The 21,306-nt window shown below is 45.7% G+C and overlaps 9 protein-coding genes across 9 annotated transcripts; 3 read left to right on the top strand and 6 right to left on the bottom strand.

Annotated features, from left to right (window-relative positions):
- Positions 1-606: 606 nt before the first annotated feature.
- N7483_007351 (uncharacterized protein) lies at positions 607-1,985 on the bottom strand (the record flags this gene model as incomplete). Its single annotated transcript, XM_057090788.1, has 3 exons — positions 607-985; positions 1,049-1,447; positions 1,684-1,985. The coding sequence occupies 3 exons, from the start codon at positions 1,983-1,985 to the stop codon at positions 607-609; spliced, it is 1,080 nt and encodes a 359-aa protein (XP_056945529.1).
- A 704-nt stretch (positions 1,986-2,689) lies between these two features.
- Positions 2,690-3,451, bottom strand: N7483_007350 (Aldolase-type TIM barrel; the record flags this gene model as incomplete). The annotated part of the gene is made up of 1 exon (XM_057090787.1): positions 2,690-3,451. The coding sequence occupies one exon, from the start codon at positions 3,449-3,451 to the stop codon at positions 2,690-2,692; it is 762 nt and encodes a 253-aa protein (XP_056945528.1).
- A 3,576-nt stretch (positions 3,452-7,027) lies between these two features.
- N7483_007349 (uncharacterized protein) lies at positions 7,028-7,485 on the bottom strand (the record flags this gene model as incomplete). Its single annotated transcript, XM_057090786.1, has 2 exons — positions 7,028-7,311; positions 7,446-7,485. 2 exons carry the CDS (start codon positions 7,483-7,485, stop codon positions 7,028-7,030), a joined length of 324 nt encoding a protein of 107 aa, XP_056945527.1.
- Positions 7,486-7,504: 19 nt separating this feature from the next.
- N7483_007348 (Zinc finger C2H2) lies at positions 7,505-8,787 on the bottom strand (the record flags this gene model as incomplete). Its single annotated transcript, XM_057090785.1, is given in 4 exon segments — positions 7,505-7,879; positions 7,935-8,003; positions 8,014-8,358; positions 8,479-8,787. Coding segments are annotated over 4 exon segments (1,098 nt in total), but the record flags the coding sequence as incomplete, so codon positions are not given.
- A 1,217-nt stretch (positions 8,788-10,004) lies between these two features.
- Positions 10,005-11,136, bottom strand: N7483_007347 (Alpha/Beta hydrolase protein; the record flags this gene model as incomplete). Its single annotated transcript, XM_057090784.1, has 2 exons — positions 10,005-10,906; positions 10,992-11,136. 2 exons carry the CDS (start codon positions 11,134-11,136, stop codon positions 10,005-10,007), a joined length of 1,047 nt encoding a protein of 348 aa, XP_056945525.1.
- A 1,355-nt stretch (positions 11,137-12,491) lies between these two features.
- N7483_007346 (uncharacterized protein) lies at positions 12,492-12,980 on the top strand (the record flags this gene model as incomplete). Its single annotated transcript, XM_057090783.1, has 1 exon — positions 12,492-12,980. One exon carries the CDS (start codon positions 12,492-12,494, stop codon positions 12,978-12,980), a length of 489 nt encoding a protein of 162 aa, XP_056945524.1.
- Positions 12,981-13,173: 193 nt separating this feature from the next.
- Positions 13,174-15,607, bottom strand: N7483_007345 (alpha-keto acid decarboxylase family protein; the record flags this gene model as incomplete). The annotated part of the gene is made up of 14 exons (XM_057090782.1): positions 13,174-13,266; positions 13,325-13,532; positions 13,600-13,886; positions 13,938-14,069; positions 14,121-14,220; positions 14,278-14,300; positions 14,349-14,554; positions 14,605-14,777; positions 14,831-14,855; positions 14,918-15,012; positions 15,064-15,155; positions 15,226-15,330; positions 15,381-15,466; positions 15,526-15,607. 14 exons carry the CDS (start codon positions 15,605-15,607, stop codon positions 13,174-13,176), a joined length of 1,707 nt encoding a protein of 568 aa, XP_056945523.1.
- Positions 15,608-17,492: 1,885 nt separating this feature from the next.
- On the top strand, positions 17,493-18,344 carry N7483_007344 (alpha/beta hydrolase; the record flags this gene model as incomplete). The annotated part of the gene is made up of 1 exon (XM_057090781.1): positions 17,493-18,344. The coding sequence occupies one exon, from the start codon at positions 17,493-17,495 to the stop codon at positions 18,342-18,344; it is 852 nt and encodes a 283-aa protein (XP_056945522.1).
- Positions 18,345-20,152: 1,808 nt separating this feature from the next.
- On the top strand, positions 20,153-20,764 carry N7483_007343 (uncharacterized protein; the record flags this gene model as incomplete). The annotated part of the gene is made up of 1 exon (XM_057090780.1): positions 20,153-20,764. One exon carries the CDS (start codon positions 20,153-20,155, stop codon positions 20,762-20,764), a length of 612 nt encoding a protein of 203 aa, XP_056945521.1.
- Positions 20,765-21,306: the final 542 nt, after the last annotated feature.

The raw sequence follows: 21,306 nt of genomic DNA, 5'->3' as shown, positions 1-21,306 counted from the left end.
AAATACACTATCAAGCATGATGCCAATCTAACAGGTGATCCTGAGATTACCAAATCTTGTCGTGGTCTCAGTGGAAGAAGTGCAATTCTTCCAGAGGGTCCCCAATCCCTGGGAACTCTAGTCGATCAAGTCCTCCGCCGAACCAGCCCAGAAGACCTCAAGAATATCCTAGGTGACCAAGGCAAAGAAGATATTCAAAAAGCGGTGGCTGGTGTGACAAATATTCTGTCTGCGGAGTTGGAAGGCATTGGCGACCATCTGTTGACGCTCGTTCGGGGTACTCACGCCACAGCTAGCGCAGTAGAAAGTAAGCAGATCTCAGATTGGATATCTTCTCTTTTTCCTAAGCTTTCAGCAAATGATCACTCTGCCGTGGTAAATTCCCTGGCAACAGGTTCTGGTGCAGATGTCACCCCTTACACCAAATTACTGCCGGTACAAGGCGTGTCGCGCAGCACAGACGGCCAACTATTCCGACCCGTCACACACGGTCAGGTCCGATTTACCAAGCTTAATGTCGTCGATAAGTTCGGCCAAGTTGTCTGCGCATTTGATCCGCGTCCTGGACAGCCTTTTCGTCCAATCTATCCCAGTGTCAGCGAGGATTTAGCGTGCCAGCGAAGCAATCTGGCCGGGCGGGTCTTCGCCAATACCGCCCTCGCAGAACCTGAAGGACGCTCCCAATTCTTCCAACTTGGGCCGCGTGTTAATCAAGATATACGATTCAATTCCTCTTTCGTCGTGCGAGAAGCGCAAGAGCAGAAGATTGAACCAGTAACGAATGCATCGCCAGAGGATACCCATTGGCGACCCCTTCTTGAATGGGAGAACCCCATCTGGGGCTGGGTGGTGTGTAACTTCCAGGACGAAAGCTTGCAAGTATTCCAAGGCGACGGTACTCTCTGCGGTGAGATTCTTGTCGGTGCCCCTACTACCAAAGGACTTTGGTTGAACCCAGATGCGGCCACAACGAACGCCGTTCCTCCTGTAACGTGCGCAGAGCTCGCTACGTTCATGGAAAGACTATCTTCGTCAAACGAATTTTTACACCGTGTTTGGACCATGGTAGCGGACGCAAACGAGCACATCCACCATGCGCCCAGCACGCTGGCAGCCTTTCTTCCAGCGTTGATAGGCCGGCCTCTCGCCCTTGTCTCCATGGGATGGTCTCTGGAGTTGGCCACCAGACCAATGGTGGATCAAACAGACACCGCAACCCCATTGGAGATGAGCGTGTTGAATTACCAGTTTGACTTGAAACTCGGTGATCAAATGAGTCTCCACGATGGGCTGGTCGCATATTTTGACGAGGATAAGGAAGCCGCTTCTGGGGAGCCTAGTTTCACCTTCGACGAGGTTTTCACCCACTACGGCTTGAGTGGGAAAAAGAGAGAGTTGCGTAAACGCAGAGAAGCTGTCACACTGCCCCCAGCGAGTAATGATATCACTGGTGCAAATACCTCTGTTATTCCTATACGCCCAGGAAGGGCAAGCTCTCTGTCGTCCACTTCCTCTGCAATTGCTACTCCCGCTTCTGGGTCTACCGTTCCGGAAATGAAGCCAGTTCCGCAGGTGTTGAAAGCCAAAAACTTGCCATTCACTCCCTATTGGATCGACCCTATCGAGTATGGCGCCGTCAAAATAGCAGATACCAAGATAGACGAGTTTATCAAGGCGCATCACCGGAAATTCCGCGTGTTCGGTGCCCTTGTGGACCCCTTCCAGAGTATCAACGGTTTTTCAGGGATCTTGCCAACCACCTCGCTTGATATACCGCCATGGGCGTTAGAGAGCGCTTTGAAGAAGATGGGAACTTTTATGCGTGCGGGCCCGTTGTTGATTTCGGGTGATATACCTGGCACTTCGAAAGATACAGCCTCCCCTCCGAGCACCGCGGCGCCAGCCACTGCCACTACTACTGACTCTTCTTCCTCTGCGCCGCCCGCTGCCTCTGCGACGCCAGCTCCAGCCCCTTCACTCTCCATCGATGCGCCCGCGGAAGGCAGCTGGACTTGGGTGCAACCCATACAGTTCGATGCGACCGGTCTCACCAACCAAAAGTTCACACTTATCCCGACCTCAAAGCAGTTCTCTGTTCCCGATGGGCCACATACTGCTGTGGAGGGCTTCTTGCGGCTCGATAAGTTGTGATCAACGCGATCCTCTCATTTCAGGATTACGAAATGCCGATGTTGATTGAAATTTTAATTGTGTCCATTTTCTAGATTTCATTAGAGGACGGATGACAGCCCATCTAGTACACAATTATTCAATACGAAGTAAATGTTTCACAAGTTGAGGACATCTGGACGAAGTTTCTTTCCATTTAGCAGCAGAACGACACTATCAATGAATAAGCCAGACCAAGAGTCTAAAAAAAACACAACTGGGTTCCTCACATTCTTCTCATAAAGCCAACGGTCATCATGCCCAGCCCTGAAGGATGTTCAAATACACACTCAGTCAATAGTCAAACCGTGTTTGTACATAGGTAACTGCTTATTTATCTACCTTGCTCTCGATGTGAGTACCTGGAGGGGTGCCTGAAGCCACAGGGTAGCCGATGTGAAGGTGAATAATGAAGAAGAACTTGAAATGAGTGTATATATGTGCTATCTGTCATGGCAAAATGAAAGGCGAGATCTTTCAGTCTAAAGATTTGAAGCAATCTAATTTGCAAGTTCCAAAATTACTTGCTAAATGCATAATCTGAATATCCCACAGGCGAGCCGACCGCATAAAACGTATCCCTTCTGTACGCAGTGAGCTCTAACCCCTCTCTCATTCTGAAAGCAAGATCACGATTCGAGATGAAATATCGACCGAAAACGACCAAAATCTTTTTATCCGGGTGTATCTCATCAAGCAATCTCCTTGCCTCTGATAGAGTGTAACCACCGGCAACCAGAACAGGGCCAGTCCAAAGATCATATGCAAAGTCCAGTGTATCATGACTGTCATTGTCTCTCGCGCCGGTCACTCGTCCTTCAATCAAGTGAAGATAGGCAATATTGAATTTTCTGGCCTTGAGAATGATATTCGTGAATTGTGGGATTAGACCCGACATGCGCATACCCTGAAACACACTCCATAGACTCAATCGAAGCCCGAAACGATCAGGACCAATAGCGTTCGCAACAGCCTTAATCACACAATCCAAAAGACGAGATCGATTCTTCACACTACTGCCGAACTCACCTTGGCGCTGGTTACTGGTGTCTTGAAGAAACTGATCTAGCAAATACCCATTCGCACCATGAACCTCAACTCCATTAAAACCGGCTTCCATCGCTTTCATCGAAGCGTATACAAAATCCGAAATCACCTGCTGGATCTCGTCAAAAGTCATCTCTCGGGGTACTGGAGCGCCCTCTTCTATCGGGATTGCACTGGGCCCTATGATATCGACGCCTTCCTCTCGGGCCACGTCGGAATACGCAGCACGACCCATGGCAAATAGCTGACAGAAGATAAAACATCCTTTGCGATGAACTTCGTCCCCATGATAGCCCCACATAAACTTCCACGACGAAAGCTTGGCGGGGTGAATATAGTAGTCGAAGCCCCCTGGTGTGATTGAGGAGCGGATGAAAATCGCTGGGTAGGCAATTGCAATGGCTCGAAATCATCATGTCCCTGTGTAACAGGGTGTTGTATAATCTGTAAGCTCAGTCAACAACCGCAAAAAGAAGGGGCATGAATATGTATTACGGTCATTGATCTTACCTGGTCAAGGGCCGGGATATCATCATGAGTTTTGAATATCCAATGGCGATTGCCTCTATCAACTAGAACGACCACTGCTCTCATATGGCACAAAGAGCATAGTTGGCGAATTTTGCGAAAGCATGTTTTACGCCTTCGGACCTCATTGGAGTGATGTAGAGATGTCGACATTTTACATGTGCGAAGATGTGATGAAGGAATTTTGAACTTGGAGAAAGGCGATATGTACATATTTTATAAAGGTGGCATGATCTAAAAATTTTTCGATTGACCGTTGTTGTATCGCCCATGGTGGAGAAAGACCTGTGAGGCCTGTGCATCATGATCTTTGTTTCATGTTCCGAGATTTGAATAAATATAATTATAGATGCTCTAAAAACAAGGTATAACTAAATTCAATTCATCTTTATAACTTTGGACCTTCCGAGGTCGGGAACCAGCATTGAGGATCACGCACCCTATGAAAGCGTGAACGATAGACATGCTAACAATGATTGACCCTGCAACTTTATATTCTGTTGTTCTTGGCTCGATAATATCTTTAGCTTTTTTGGGCTCGTATAAGATGCGTGAGTTTCATGCGAAGATACGCCGCACATCTCAATGCACAAGAATCTATTTCCGGATGGGCTATGTTCGCCATTCTCAAGCATCTGGTCCACCCAACAATTGTTGGAGGAAAATCAAGGGCCTGGTTTCTATTGCAGATCATATGCTGGACAGGCATGCTAGTCAGCACCTTCATAAAAACCCATAATCTCACAGAGATTAGAGCTTGATCTGGATATATGGCTGTCATTAACACTATACCTCTTCTCATGAGTGATCGACTGAGGTACCTGGTATATCTGCTTGGGGTTCCACTCGAGACATTGAGTATTTTGCATTCCACATTGGCAATGATGTCAACTGTTCAAACCATACTTTACGCATCAATTGTAATCTCCCAGGCTGGCTGGCACCCAAGTAGTAAACTCCAACTATATGGATTAATAGTAAGGTAAACCCATGAACTTTTAGTGAAAAAATTACTCATATGCTTTAAGGGCTATCTGGGATTTTATTAGCTTTAAAAACACAGATTTTAAACAAGCTTATATCACGTCTTCTGTCTAAAATTCATCGGGTTGCCGGCCTGGCCATTGGTACCAATTCTATGTTATTTGTTGAGATCTCAAGATTTCACAATCATAGAAACTGTTATCTGTATCCTCGCTATTGTGATTCCCTTTACCTCACGGTGGATCTTTCTTATCATTAGAAATGTTAAAGGCACGGAAATTGCGTGTTGAGCACTCGTAATACCCGTGGAAAACGCTGATGCTGTCCATATCTTGATCCCACTGAATAGGCTGTTTTACATTCGCCCTGAAATGAGGTTATACATATGGATACCACGTGCTAATCTCTGCTCTGGTCTAAGTACTTATTCATTCCCAATATGCTAGTGGCAGAAGAACTCAAAGGGACAGGCGACAAGTATCATAATGCTTACCAACACGGAGAAGAGACTAACACGAAGCTTGATAAAACACCGTTCGAAAGAATTTTTGACATGGCTAGATGGTCCTTACAGCTTTTTGGATGATCTGGAAGCCTACAACCGACTACGTTGTATCGCCACTGGCACCGGGATTGCGTCGATACTTTCCTTTATTAAACTTTTGGTGGAAAGAAATTCAACTCCAGGGAAAGGCTGTGATATCTTTGTTGTGTGGGAGATCAATAGCAAATGTAAGATGCTATTCAGACGCCATTTTTCTCCATTGCTGACCATCAGAAGGGAATTTTGAATGGGTATATGACTGGATGAATGAGCTCCTGCGTCAGGATGCAGGAGGTTATGTATTTAATATCCGCACTTCCACTTTATGCACATAAGCTGAACTTCGCAGAAACTCACCTTTAAGCTCCATATCCTTCACTTGGTCACTCTAAAAATTTTCCCAAACTCGAAGCATGGAATAGTAATCATAGGAGAATTTTCCGAACTCCTTCAGCTGCAAATGCTAGGAATTCAATCCCTAGTAGTTTTCTTGACGATCGTGGAAATGCACTGATGGCAAGTTAGTTTCGCAAAGCCATATTGCCCTACTCATACCTAGGTTCTAAAAAACTGCAGTATGTGCAGGAAACAAAATTACAACTGAGGTTCCTCATGTAATATCGCGCCAGATGACCCAGATAGTCCGTATTATCGATCTACAATCGGAAAATTCATCTGCATACACAGGACCAAGACCTACTGAAAGTTCTTTTCGGAGAGATTTTGGCAGCTCAAGTCAGAATATTGTCCAAACAAGGGCAGACTCAGATGCATTTCGAAAGGAAAATGGTCTTAGATCGGGTGGGAGGGAACTCGATCAATATTCAAATCATGGTCCAGTGCCCGCGGCTCAAATTGAGATTACATCCAATCTTGAGGCCCAATACAACATCATTTGATTTTACCAAATCAGTGTGTCTTTAATACAATGCCTATCCAAGGTCACTTTGGAAGTATTAGGAAGCTCCAAGACACATAAGGAAGATTCCGAGTGATGAGTTCCAAAAGATGGCTCCAATAGCCTGATAATAAGGCTCGAAGTTCTTTCCAAAACTTCTCTTTTTTCTTCTCTCTAAACATGATCAATCAAAGCTCAGAGGAAGTAGCACTGGGAATAATAGGAGGGTTAATTCAATGTCCATTCTTCCTCACTCTTCACTCTAAACAGAGTAACAAATCGCATCATAGATTAGATCAGCTCTGACAATATAATGAATAGACCTTGAGAACGGCTCTACTCTTTCAAGTGGATACTTAAATAAGAAAGAAGAGAATACTAGTATTATTAACTATAGTAGTCGGAATATACAGGTCGATCCAGGAACATAGAGAGCAAAGACCGTAGCATGATTAGGAGAAAGAGATATTGAGATGGTTATTCTAGTACTTGCTAAAATTGCAGTCTTGTACATACAAAAAGTAAGACGGACTTCCCTACTACACGAAGGAATATTTCATGATAAGCCACTCAATCTTCAATTTGCCGCTTTCGCTTTCCGGAGTGGTTGCGTCTCGGGCGCCAACAGTGGGAATCAATGAGATGGCACGTCGGCTGATCTAAGCTTTGAAAGCTTGTGGAGCAGGCGGGGTGCTTGCAGTCAAAATCGAGCTCTACGGCCTCTAAGTGACCTTCGATATGAGAGTGCCATTGAGGTGGTGAGGTCAGGAAATGGCGCATTCTTCTCGATGGTGGCGCACTATTACACCCCAGGCAAAAGGGATATAATCCTACCTTTATAGGTGCATTCTGGAAAATCAAAGGATCGCAGCGGAGCAATTCGACCGGATTATCCAGATGCTCTTGGCAATGAGTTTCCCACTTTCCTTCGCACGTAAACCATAGATCATACTCAAAGCACATTTCCGCGAACCGATTTTTCGATTGGTAGTATCTTGAGTAGCAGCGATAGAGATATAGCCATTTTCGGTGATCTTGTAGCCTACTCTGGTTAGTAATTGGATTTTCAAGCTTTCTATATGAATATACTCATCCATATGCTTTCCACAGAGGCAGGACTTATTAATAGGGCTAAGGCTGTCTTAGTATAATATCCTTTTTGTGTCACTACATAGTGATTCTAATACCTACAAAGCCCTTTTACAATTTAAGCTTCAAAGGCCAATCTTAGATTTTAGTATAGCGGCAAGGAAATCTCTGTGAAGCATCACTTACTTCCTATAGTAAAATAAACTTTCCGTAAAAAGACTTCCATCCTGACCTTCTAAATACTACTATACCCTTCGAAGCTCATCGTTGTATAGAGACCCCTTTTGACTATAAAGCTTTTTCTGCTCAAGCTGGATTCTTCGTTGTTCTTCCGGGCCCACACTCAAGAGCTGTGCACTTAATTTGGGCATCAAGTAATTGATATGCGAAAAATCTTCCCGAGCAAGAAATTCGTACTCCGCTTTTACGAGGAGTAGCTGTGGTGAAAAAGTGCTGTGGTAAAGGCCTATTCCACGACGATTTTGAATATGCTCCTGTCTGCTCGCAAACCCGAGGTCATTTGCAGGTCTATCAACCTCACTCAGAGGATACGTATATGACTTCCCATAAGTATTGGGGTTAATATGCCCAGCAAACTTCATCCTTGTAGACTCAGAATGCTTCTTATCTATATGACCGTTAGATGTAGAAAGATAAAGATAAGGACTGTCATACCTGCTTCCTGTAAAGCTCATCTCCGATATGCCCGAATAGTGATATTAAGCGAATAACCATTTCTATGCCCTAGACTGACCAATGACTTGTCGAATGAATCTGCGGCTCTGGTATTTCCTTTGTAGTCACCTACGGAATGCTCAAGATATTGCCGGAATACCGGTACTTCCTTTATATCCTCACGTATATGAATCACCTTGAGAATCTTCGAACGAGAGTGACCAGCTTTCCCTTTTTTTTCAACAGCGTCAAGAATCTCCATCACAGACCTATATTTTCCAAACGCCTGGTCCGCGGTTGCCATTGGCAAAAAGAAAATTAAGAGATTCAGGAATATAGGTACATCCTCAACATCCACCTTGTAGAATGCATGGGTCGGGATACTCCATTTTTTCTTTCTCCAGAATCCCTTGACAAATTCATGCTAGTATGTTAATACAAGCATTATTGTACAATCAACGATCTCGACAGTAAGTAAAAAGTTCTAATCAAGTAGTAAGCTTTCAATTGCTGAAGTCTGTATCAATGAGGTTTACCGGATTACCTTATAACAAGCAGCCATCACCCGGGCGTCTAAATCATCATCCTTGCTGTTCCCCATTTGGTGGGATTCATGTCTTCGCGCAGTCGACTCATGGACCTCTCCTGTCCGCGCAGTAGTAAAGCAGTATAAAAGCATTGCAGCGCTTAGCTGGACTCTGGCTCGATCGGGAGGGCTACCACGGTACTCATGGTGGTCGCGACACCATAACTGAGTCATCAAGATAGTTAAATCATTTGGAGACACACCCCCATCTTTATCCATTGACTTAGTCGAAAGAAAGATCTTCAGCCTAAGCTCTCCAAGAACAAACTATCCAATGTTAGCTCAAGGTTAGCTCTCACTTATTCAAACAGAAGTAAAGTACAGACTTCATTTATTGTGGTCCTAGTAGAGGACGGGAGATTAATACTCCTTTCCCTCTTCAGGGGCGTTGCGAATTCCCGGAAAAATCCAAGCATTGTTTTGACTGTAGGCTTTTCTTCAATCCGACCGTGTTTTCCTCGCCCTATCCACTCCATAAAGGCGCGGCACGTCTGGATATCTGGAGGGCTGATAGCCTGTGGATGTAACTTGACAAACCTAAGTAGTTTAGTGGTTTTCCTTGCGGATAAGACACCTTTCTTACATATCAAAAAGGACCATTTTGTCCTTATACCTAGATTCAGTTCGTGGCAGAACCTTTCGTTGGATTACATCATTGTTATGCTCTTCGTAGTCCACAACATTGTTTAGGTACCTAAGCGTGTGGTCATACTTAGTACGCATCTTGCTGTGTTTATGGAAAGGGATGAAAGAGATGGTAGAGCAAGAAGGAGAAAAATCAGGGTCTCACAAAAGTGAAAATTGAAATTGCGAAAACGTACATCTTGATACATTAGGTGAAGAATATTCAGGTGGGTGAATATCTGACCGGATTGCCCTGAAGAGGACTGAATAGAGCGGCAAGCCGCCCACGCCTGAATCGTGGGCGCTAGGTGACCACGGTCATACTTATGCTGTTGTATGTTTTTGATTCGTTTGGGCAGCTCCCCTTGCCGCTCTTATATTCAGGGCCTCCGGGCTCATCACCTGAATACATAACCCGGAACACAACTATTTCACATCTGATTATTCACGTGCTGGATTTCCGCTCTTCTCAATCCTGTTGTCGAGTTTGAGCGCATCTTCGCATTCGCTGGCCTTTCACTCGCGCCGATATTGTGGGCATGTTTGGAAGACTACGAAGTTCCCTCAGCCCCCAAAGAAAAAAGCTCGAGATTTGAGACCTCGGGAGACATCCATAAAGCCCTCAATTACGTCATGGATTAGGAGATGAACACCCGTGCCCAGGTGGACACCGTTTGTGACTTCAAGGATCAACTTGAACAATTTGAAGACTAATTTCCAACGTTGCCTGAATTCCGTATAACTTGAAATCGTAAAGATGTATTGCACAAGTGTTCAAACTTGCGTAGATAATATTGAGTCCTCCATCAGTTGAAAAGTCTATCTCTCTGGAGGAGAGGTATATGCACCCAGCTGCGGACTCACTCACCGGTTTTCTCGAGAAATTTAGCTATAGTCTTCACGCAAACAGCCTGATCTTCTTCCTGGCCCCAATCCTTGCCAAGCTGATAAGGCATATGACATGAGAGAGGAGTTTCAAGCAATTCAACCTCATCACCCTTCTCCCTCAAGTTCTCCACATACTTCAAGTTATCATCATAAAGGACTTCCGATGTACCAGTACTGAGAAAGACCGGGATACCAAGCCGAGTCTCGTTTCCAAGAAAAGTCATCCAGGAGTTATTACTATCCCAGCCCTCAGGTGTGTAGGCCTTCCGGCCCCACTCAAGAAAATCCTGTTTGATATAGTCGGTGTTGTAATTGCGGTTCAGGGGCAAATCCTCGATGGATTTAGTGCTCAGATCTACCCAGGGAGATACCAAAACCGCACAGCGAGGTAACGGAAGTGCCGGGTTCTCCTCCTTGATGTAGCGGAGCAGTGCCAGGACGAGGTTGCCGCCTGCCGAGTCGCCAGCGAATGCGATTCGAGATGCTGGGATTTTGAGTACCTCGAGAGCATAGACGTAGGCAGTGATTCCGTCCTGGAGTGCCGCAGGGAATGTGGTTTTCTTATCCCGGGACAAACGGTATTCAATGGAAAGCGCTGGCCATCCGGACACTTTGCTGAGTTCACTGATACCTACGTCAGCAGTTTCACCGGGACGACTGCCAAACATCACATAGGCACTCGCGTGGAAATGAATGATGAGTCGCCGTGGGGGCTCAGATGGGACCTTCGGGAACCAGATAGCCCCAACGGGTACGGGCTCAACTCCTGGAACTGAGTGGGTGATACCTTTGTAGACTTCGGATTCTGTTTGTTCTTGGCCTTCTTCGGTCGTTGTGGTGATGCTCTTTTGGGGGTTCAGCACAATCAATAAATCTATCTCCTAATGGGCCTGCTTCCAATGGCTTTGGCCAAAGTTTCTGCACAGTCGTCCAATATTTCAGCGTCGCATTGTACATACTGCAGGTATATGCCTTTTTGTACGACCAAGCGGCATTGGGACGAAGGAATTTTGGGATGTTGTAAATCGTCACGGCCACCAGCCATGCCGGGAGGGTGGCGAGGGTGTACGCGGTGTAGAAATAGGTAAAGCTCTTCGAAGGCATGGTGATTGGCCCAGCTTTTGGTGTCCTTGGTTTGTGTACTTGGTCAAAAAAGCATCCTAAGGTTATTTGGGAGTGGGGCGAGTTTTGAGATAAGTATTAATTAGGGGGGCTGGACTCCCAATATAGCTCTGCGGGGTAATGACGACCGTAGCAAGAAGAAAAAAGATGATTGGCACCTTACCTCCTAAATAAAGATAACATTATCACACAGATCGCGACGATCATGAAAGAATTTGGGAACGAGCGCGAGCTTCAGGACTGCAGGGGCATTGCCTTGATTTGAACAACTGACATTAGTGTGGCCCCCAAATTTCACATGTAATTACGCGATTTGAACTTGGCGCATCTTTCAAGTGATACATTTGGCCCCCACGGATGATCTCATAAGTTTGAAGCTCAAACAGTGTGTTGAGCTCTAAAAACAGACTTCCTGCAAGGGCGCATCCGTCCGTCCCGGGGAGGCCAATTAGCGTATTTCGACTAGTGTACTCCGTATTTCAAGAGTATATCAACCAAGTAGTAGATTAGATTACCTCCAGGGCTATGCCCAGGTGGCAGACAACGTATCATTGCATCATGAATGATATTGGTATTGGAAAAGCTCCACTATGTGCTAAGTCATCAACGCGTGTCTACCTCAATAAGAAACACTCTAATCTACCATTCAATGTACCATCTTTTTAGTCATCTAATTCAAATGTTGGTTATGGCTAAAAGAAATCTACCGTGGCTATTTAGAATTGTAAGCTTGACGAGACAATCGCTGAATTTCTCACCAAAGAAGAACTCTCTCAGAGGCTTTGGCCCTTAATCCCCCAGAAACCTGCCACACGCGTTATGGCAAGGACATAGTGACTTGATACCTAGGCACATTGTAAAAGGCTGAGGCCCTGGGATTCAGCTAGTCTCGGAGATAATAACATTTGAATTGAGAGAATAGGCCAGGCAGCCCTAATGAGCAGTGAGGTATGCTCTTAAGACTGCCTTCAAGTTCTTTTCTATTCTTATGTAAATATATCGATCCGAATTGGAATTTGAAATAGCGTCCCGAAAGGATGTCATTTCATTTGATGACTTTGAGAAGCTCGCCTTGCATACTAGCTAGAACGAAAATCGAACTTGAAATGGCGATTGAAGACATATTTGTTCAAATTAGTCTGGAGGGCACCTCGTGCCGAAGCCAGACGCCAGCCGTATATGGACGGCTGACGTCGGGCCAGAACATTCTCCGGTGGGATTCCCCCGCCACCCTCGTATCAGCAACGATATCCTATAAAACCAATGACTTGCCTTGTGAAACAATACAATATCGATTCTTATACCAATAAATCACTCTTGATTGGCAATTCATCCCGATGTCCCACTTTTACCCCACAGCCGAGTATGCCGAAGAGCAACCTTTGGCGCGAACCATTCTCGCCACCCATGTCGCCAGCCGCGGCTTCCAGCTAGGCACTGCACTTGGCTTGATAAGCGGTACGATCGAGTCTGTATTCAGACGTCGGGCCATTACCATACCTCTTCTCCTACGATCGGCCGGTGCTGGAAGCATCATCGGCGCTGGAATAGCAACAGTCGGAATGATCGGCAGGATGTGGGGCCGAGAGGGGATTGAATGGGCAGATCGCAGTTGGCGTCTACGATATAATACTGGGCAGTTGGCAATTGATAATTGGAGTGAGCCGGGAGCGGTCATGGGGGCTCTTGCTGTTGCTTTACGGAGGCCATCGGCAGCCACGTTAGGGGGCTGGCGCGGAGTCGTTGGCGGGGCTGGCATCGGATCGTTGGTCGGATTGATTGGCTGTATCTCTTTCACCGAAGCATTCCAGCATAAAAGTAAGTAGTATGTAATGGGCCAATATTCTTGAATGAAATATTTCTGCTGGTCACAAGAGTCTCCCATTAAGCGAAAAGGCATCGCTTGGTCTGTATTGCGAAAGCGACAAGTAATGAACGGAGTATTTAGGAACATGAAGACTTGAGCAATGACAGGTCGGGAGGCATCCAGGTGCTAGTGCTGATCAGGAAGTCAACAATTCATCCCTTGCTGTTGTTAAAATCCTCGACAGCCTTCGTCGCCAGCTTGACAGACATAGGGGCGTCATGCTTATGAAGCATCAGCTCGACAACCTATTGAAATTAGCTATCAAATAGACCAGTGCTTGATTTGGCGCTCGGAAGAACTCACCTGTGTACAGTCGGCCTTGACAAATTGCTCATCCGCAAAAAGCTCAAGCAAATTATCCCCTGTTTGGACTCGGTAATATCTGGCCGGGAATGAAGGCCCAAACGTGTCACAGAGCTTGCTGTAGTCCCACCTCGGGACCTGGTTATATGATGCCTCCATGCCGTGAATCAAACGCTCGACTGTGTAGCCATCGTTGTTGAGAAGGAATCTGAAATGCAAGGTATATGGTCAATAAAGTGCGTTTAGTGTGATTCGATAGAAGGCAAGTTCCATACATAGTAGTGTTAAGTCCGTGACGAAGCAGGTCAGAGAAAGTCTGTACAGTCAACTGAAGTGATCCTTCGCCAGTGACCAGGATACCGCGTTTGATGGATCCGTCTTCTTTACCTGCAATGAAGGCACCCAGTGCGGCTCCGGTCGCGTAGCCGATGCTGCCAAATACGGTCTGGTTGAACATACGAACGTCATTTACGTTCGTCAAGTTCGACGCAGGGATGCCAAAGCTGGAGGTTCCGGTTTCTGCGATGACAAAATCACCCGGTCGGAAGTATTTACCAAGTTGCTAAACCAGTTGGATTAGTCTCAGAACTGAATTTGAAAGAGGTAGACTGACCGCCCAAAGATAATCCTGTGTCAACTTATCGGGTTTTGGGGTTGAATCGTTGGGATATGGGTCCCAAGAAACACTTCTTTCAGCAACGACTGAATCAAGATCGGAAAGCTCCTGGATCAGCCGAGGGAGAAGCTGATATGGCGGTTTAGTATCAGATGCGATGAGATGGGAGGATATACGCACATGTTTTGCTGCAAGTTCATATTGACTTCCGGTGATGGTGAGCTCCATACGCTGAAAGTCGATGACATTGCCTCCAGGCAGTTTGGTGGTGAACTCGCCCCTGTGTTAGAGTTGAGATTTTACCCACAAACCTGGGAGTGGAATTTTGAGCACTTACGTGTTGAAATCGCTCTTCGGGTTCTGAGTTTAGTCTGAATAATCCAGCGACAGAAATTAAGATGAACATACCGGATAGTGCCCGATTATGATGACAAGATCACTCTGTTCGACGCCGTGTTTGGTGCCCTCAGTGGATGCACCACCACCGTATATACCACCAAATCTACCTCCAATTGTTTCGGGAAACCCCTTTGACATCGCAGTGCCAAAGTATGGGATTTTGAGCTGTTCAACCAGCACTTTGCTTTCCTCGACAAGACCATGACGGATAGCCCCTAGACCGTGTCAGTAAGACTTCTGTGACTAAATGTCATCTGGCACATACCTCCATCAATAAGTATAACCGGTTGCTGGGAAGATTGAAGAAGACAGATGATCTCCTCAATAGCTTTGGATTCCAGCTCGGGATCGTTCTCTGGTAGTGTAATTTGCAGGGATGACTCTAACAGATCACTGCATACCATTTGAGGACCGATATCGACGGGAACACCAATGTAGCTGTGGCATGTCAGCAATTTGCCCGACACAGGATGATGTCCATCGGAGCCTACACTGGTCTTGAATGATAAAGCATAGCTAAAGAATATTGTCAGAAGAAATCATTTGGAGAATGTCATCGACAAGAGGGAAGGACACACCATTGAGGACACGGTCAATTTCTGATGCAGCAGATTTAACGTCCGTGAGCACGGTGTTAGCAACGGTAATGTGTTCAATCATTTTCTGGTACATTCTGCATAGACTCGTCAACAACTAGGATCGAGTATGTTTGATCCCGACCTACCCGAAGTTACCATCTCCAAGACTGTGGTGCATGATCTTCTTTGCATTCATGGCTAGGGTGGACGGGTAACCAACAACATGAACCACAGGGACCTATTGTTTTGATTGTCAAGGCAATTCCTCATATCTCCAATGATCATCCACATGGATGTCATATGCTTACATATTCCGCGTATTGACCAGCCATTGCACAGTACGCTGATAGTTCACCAGGGCCATATGTGGTTACAAAGGCGGCAGCACCTTGAACACGGGCATAGCCGTCGGCCTAGCGACAAGTTAGCAATTTTAGTGCAGGATGAAAGGAACAATTCCTACAGCATAGCCTGCGATAAGTTCGTTTGCATTGCCATGCCAGGTCAATCCCGCCTCAGGAATCATATCCAGCAAAACGAGCTCATAATCTATCAAGGAAAGCTGGTTAGCGAGATTTAAGTGGAACGTATAGGACTCTCGTCCTTACCACCAGGAACACCGGAGATGCTTTTGATTCCCAGCTGCCGGAGACGAGAGAAGAGGTAAACACCGATTGAAGTTTCAGTCATTATTGAAGGAATAGTTCAGTCTCGACGACCTCAGATTCAATGACTTGTTTGTGAATAGAAGATGGGAATATGAGTGAAAGCCGGTCGTCCAAGCTGGCTTTATTTATAATTCATGGAGCCTACGTACAGTCATGTGCCCTTCAGGAATAAGCCAACATCTCCTGGGGGTGAAATTAGTTGTGAGAGACCAACCATTGGAGTAAGGATCACTATCTCAATGTTTGTGACTACTCCTTCATTTAATGTTTCATTGATGGAAATGGTCGGACACCAGACCAAAATCACCTACAGACATTTGATTCCACAGAATGACGATTGGTCACAACTTCGGGTTGGAAGCTCCCAGTGCATAAGCCCTTCACGCCACGAAATAATTCCAAATTTCGCTCTGCATATCTCTAGGCGAGAGAAAAATATCGTGAGACTAGAATTAAGTAGTTTTCGCAAGCTTATGGTAACCGCACTTATCCTGATCTGAGTCAAACGCTGACCTAAACTGGTTAGTCTTCCGGGGTAAGGACTTATTTACGAGCTATTCACAGACAAGCTTTTCCTGTGCGCTCCGTTTGATCGGTGAGGAAATCTACATTTTGCGCCGTGGAAACGAAAGGACTGGGACCTGACTCACCATTCCTTACCTTCTTGAGCGTCTTGCAAGGGCGGGTGCTGGATCGATATAAAATTGACCAAAATGGCTGACGCTGAGAGCAAACAGCTTTTTGGAAGTCATTGCGTCATCAGAATATTGTCATACAGAAGATGGCATCCTTTACAGCCACCCGGAACAAGACTGCGACTTGCTACCTTTTCTGTCATTGTCTACATCTCTAGTGCTGACTTTGGGCTTTTTCTCTGAGGCCTCAAGCATGGAAAAATACCCACATCCACTAAAAAAGAGGCGGTTACATGGTGGTGTGATTGCAGGGATTCAAATCGGGCAAATATATGCATATGAAAAGTGATTTCATTGGAAGAGGGGTTATGGGTTTTCATTAGAGTTCAGGTGTCTTTATGCATGAATAATGATCTGTGGAGGAGTCGCTCATTGGCCTCCTCAAGATTTGTCTCGTATTTAAATGTTCATGAATCATGAGGATAAGCTGCATAAAAGACACTATTCCAAATTAGGGCCAATCATTGACCTAAAGTAGTATAGCTGCTGACAACACTTGAAGGTTCGAGTTTTTCGGACTTCGAGCTCCGCGAGCTCCGCTTATTGCTATCTTACTGCATGAGATCTGGATCTAAATTTAATTGAGACAACTACCAAACCTGGGACATGCGCCGTGATGCAGACACTACAAGCATAGATACCAGTTTCATTTTTACCTTGAAAATAAACTTTGAGCACGCATTAGTATCTCGCACTTTTGGGCCCGCTATTTATCCTTCCTATGTTATATTGGCTACTGGATACCTTGTCTTGAATGGGAAATTTATTCTGGGGCAAGGTTAATTAAGGTTGAAACCTTGAGACTTGAACATGCACATGTGTATACTTCGTGGTATCACGGAAGGATAACTGGATGTGTGTGAGAAATATGGTCAAAGCGGCTCGTCTAGCTGCCTAAAGCATGTAAGTTTTAATGAATTACTTGACAGGTTCGTGTCAAGTGAGTAAAATCTACTTCCATCGGGTACTTGCCATCTGCATGTCAGACAGAGAGAGGAGTAACGCATGGGACATCGCGTAAAAACCCCGCCATATTCATTTATTTTTGACCACTGTTAGTTCTTGGGTTTACTAAAACGAGATAGATGACTCTTAAAAACTCAAAAATTCCCCAATAATTATCCATCTCTTCAACCACTAATTCTTTCCAACTTGAATCTCTTCCACAAATAATTTCTTTGGACTTTTAGTTGATATCTTGATCTCAGCAAAATGGCGGATCAGCAAGAGGCTGGCCCAGTTGATGAGGCATCCTCTATCCCCAAGCCATCCATCGTGCTCATCCATGGCCTCTGGATGACTCCACTTTGCTGGGAATACTGGATTGCATATTTCGAGGCAAAAGGCTACAAAGTTCTCGCCCCAGGCTGGCCAGGCATCGATAATCGCACTCCAGAAGAGATTCGCGCTGATTCGAAACCCATTGCCGACCAATCAATCGAATCCATCGTGGATCATTATGCATCAATTATTTCAACCCTAAAGACTCCGCCTATTATAATTGGGCATAGTTTCGGTGGCCTGTTCACTCAGATTCTTCTCTCTCGTGGCTACGGGTGCGCGGGAATTGGTGTCAGCCCTGCGCAGCCAGCAGGAATCTTCGATCTGTCTGTCAATGTCCTCAAAGCCACTGGACCAGTTCTTTCAAATCCTTTACATGCTCATTCCGCTGTGCCATTCACCGCAGAGCAGTTTCACTTCTGCTTTGGTAACCACTTGACGAGGGAGCAGAGTGACGTTCTTTATTCGCGATATGCAATTCCCAGTGTGGCGCATGTATTGTGGCAGGGTGTAGCGGGTATGTTGAAGAAATCAGGCCCTGGGCATGTTGACTTCGACAAGGCGGATCGCGCTCCACTGTTGTTGATAGCGGGAACCAATGATCACGTTGTACCGAGGCATACTGTGCAGAAGGAATATGATGCCTATGTTGCGGCGGAAGTTACGGCGATTGTGGAGTTGAAGATATTTGAGGGGCGAACTCACGGAATCGTCAACCAAGACGGTTGGAAAGAGGTAGCTGATTGTGCGATTGACTTTGCCGAGAGCCATGGAAAGTCTTAAACTCACTTTTCAGGGCCATAGCACGCGATATTCTGTGCTGTTAGTTAATATTATCTTGCGAATTCCAATAATACAGAGCTCGTTTCAGACTTATCACCATCAAATGATGTTCCCTGTATTATTACCACGCTTGACTGAGTCAGATAGTCGTCAATACCTAAAGCTGGCTGAAGTGGAGCGGAGGAAGCGAGGAAAGAATGAAGAATAAGCAGTCCCAGCTTGCTGCATACAAGGAGGGATGGACAAACGGATAGAAAGATAAATCAGATGATATTTTGTGTGTTGTGAAGAGAAAGAAGAAGAAGAGGGAGAAGTGGTATGAGCCGCACCAATGCCGTACCGAGGGGTCCATTTCCTGATTTGTTCAAGCTCAGACGCCCAAGAATGCTTATATCTGACGAGATCCGTACCCGTGAACCCCGCTCTGATCATCTCGAAATCTCAACAGCGGGCGTCTTTTTGTGAAAGGAACCTGAATATTCTCAAGAAGTCTGATTAATGGACTGCTTATGTCAAAAGAATCAAGTTCTACCCCCGACCGGTACGTACTTCAGTTCAACTTGAAATTATTCTCCAGTCGTAGGGATACTGAAATAATGAATATATTGCAGGGGCTACGCAGTTTGTCTTCAAACCAGATAATGTTAGGAATTTTGAGTTTGTATCTGCTGAGAACTCCAAGAGCACATCCACGAGGTCCAGGATTCGGTCGCATGTCATGAAACATGTCAAAGATACCCAAGCGCTTGAGAAACCTCCCTCCGCCCCGCAGCAGCAAGCAGCATGGCGTCTCAACAAATCAGCACCGAACTATCTATCGGCTCAACTCCAATGGACTTCCGCGCTAAGACCTCATGTAGTATGCGTTAGATGTGGTAGAGCAGCCAGGGCCTTATCCCAGATGTGGATGATGGACCGGACATATCAGATACAACCTGCCCTGCAAGGTACCTACCGTCTCTTCCTTCTCCCAATTTGAATCCGACCCGACAATGAAGAATTATTAACCCCTTGAATACAGGACTACCCGTAAATTGTATCGAGGGATCCACTCTGCTCTTTGATTATCGTATGTTGCGTGTGAAGTTATTCCACCCTCCACTGGCACGAACAACTATATATCCTGACCTGGTTCTAGTGAGAGATGTCTATTCTTACATACTCAACTTTTCTTGGAAGCGTGGTCAAAACCTCAGAACTAATTGCCTACCATACATGGTATCTGGTCCCGCCGTCTTGAATTCAGTGCTCAGCGTGATGGCTGTGAACAGAATATGTACAAGTGGACCGACTCCACATCTCATCACTGTCTTTTAACATCACAAAGTTGAGGCTATTCGGACGATACAAAAATTTCTGCAAGATGCTAGAGACCCCGTAAATATTTCTGGCGATGCGCTAGTTGCTATTGCCACCCTATCAATTCTAGAGGTTTGAGTCCCGCTCTTACTGTTGCCAGTGGTTCCGGCCGACGCTTACAAGACCAGAACTTTACCGGGTTTATGGCCACTGGGCGCAGACATTTGGTTGCCCTTGACACGATAATCCAAAGACGATGCAATTTCCCACAGTCAGCTGCTAACATCTTCGAGACTGGATTGATCAACTTGTATGAGATAGCCTTCAGATAATTACTCCTACCCAGCTGACAGCCTGGGATACATACCTCTTCTTGAGCTGACTAGGTGAGATCTAGAGCTCGATTTGCAGGCCGAAATTTCCCATTGGCACAACACACAATTGAAGAGTCACCAATGAGCGATCTATTGGGTTTAATTCCTCAAGATACTCATTCGACCTTGACAACAATGTTCCACGACCTCAAATGTCTGTCACTCGATATGACGCCAAGCTCCGAGGTCATGCCCAAATCTGAGTGGTTACAAAGGCTGAATGCACTGGGGCTAAGCATGCATCGCATGATGGCGGGCGGATTCTTCCAAACCGGGATAGACAACATTCCATTGAGAGCCTACACGATCGTGGGATATATTTTCCTTTGCCTCTTTCTACGAGAGTTGCCGCTCAGTAGCCGGATATTTGACTACTTATTGGAATGTCTGTCACAGGCTCTAAATGAAAAAAATATGAGGAGAGACGCCAGATGGTATCCAGATCGCTTCTTGCTCTGGTTATTGTTCGTTGGTGGTGCTTCTGCTGCGGGCCGTACGCAGCGCGGGTGGTTCGGAGCACAGATTCCCGCTGTCCAGGCTCGATTGAATATAAAGTCGTGTGATGAAGCCCTTTCATTGTTGTCTATTTTTACCTTCGTTGCTGCTTGTTATACACCATTCCAGGAGTTATGGGAAGAAACAGAATCCGTCCTGAAGACGGCTGAGGATGTGGAGCGGCAACTTGAAGCACTCCAATATAGTGGGCGCCACATAGCTGACCACAAAATTCGAACATTTTTCAGTTAAGATTCGGCTTTTTATCAGACTTCCAGCGCAAAGAAGGCGACATTTGAACGTTTACTGTATAACTTCGTGTTAGAACTTGGGATCTGTGGTCTAGTAGTTCAAATGTTGTTGATATCACCCCTTAGCTCGCACTTCTTTTATCTCTCTAAGCGCATCTTTACATTCTCATTGGCTTACGAGCTCTTTGCCCCTCGGCTAGCTTTTTTTAGACCTTCCTCCCCTCCAGACCTCGCTATCCCCCAGACCTCGCTATCGCCGACTGGGCCTCCAGATGTCTCTTCCTGTGCTTCGGTGCAGCTGTGTGACCGCTTGTTAGGTTAAGGCGCGTTTAGTTTCACCGATGTCCAAAACTTGATTTTCTGCAGACCTTTTAGCCTAGGTGTATACAGTTCTTTTGGGTATCACGTTTTTTGCACGAAATATTTCGCCCATTTGACGACTCTTACCTAAAGTTCAAATGTTCCACGTGTTCAGAGTTGCAGGGAATTTTCTAAAACTTTTTCCCTATTTTTTTACCCTACTTGAACCTTTCCTTTGTTAAG

Source organism: Penicillium malachiteum (assembly GCF_028827825.1).
Source record: "Penicillium malachiteum strain IBT 17515 chromosome Unknown utg000003l:1.0-4950554.0:1.0-4952489.0, whole genome shotgun sequence".
Taxonomy (NCBI): Eukaryota; Fungi; Ascomycota; class Eurotiomycetes; order Eurotiales; family Aspergillaceae; genus Penicillium; species Penicillium malachiteum.
The sequence above is the reverse complement of the archived record's forward strand: the minus strand, read 5'-3'. Positions and strand labels throughout refer to the sequence as shown.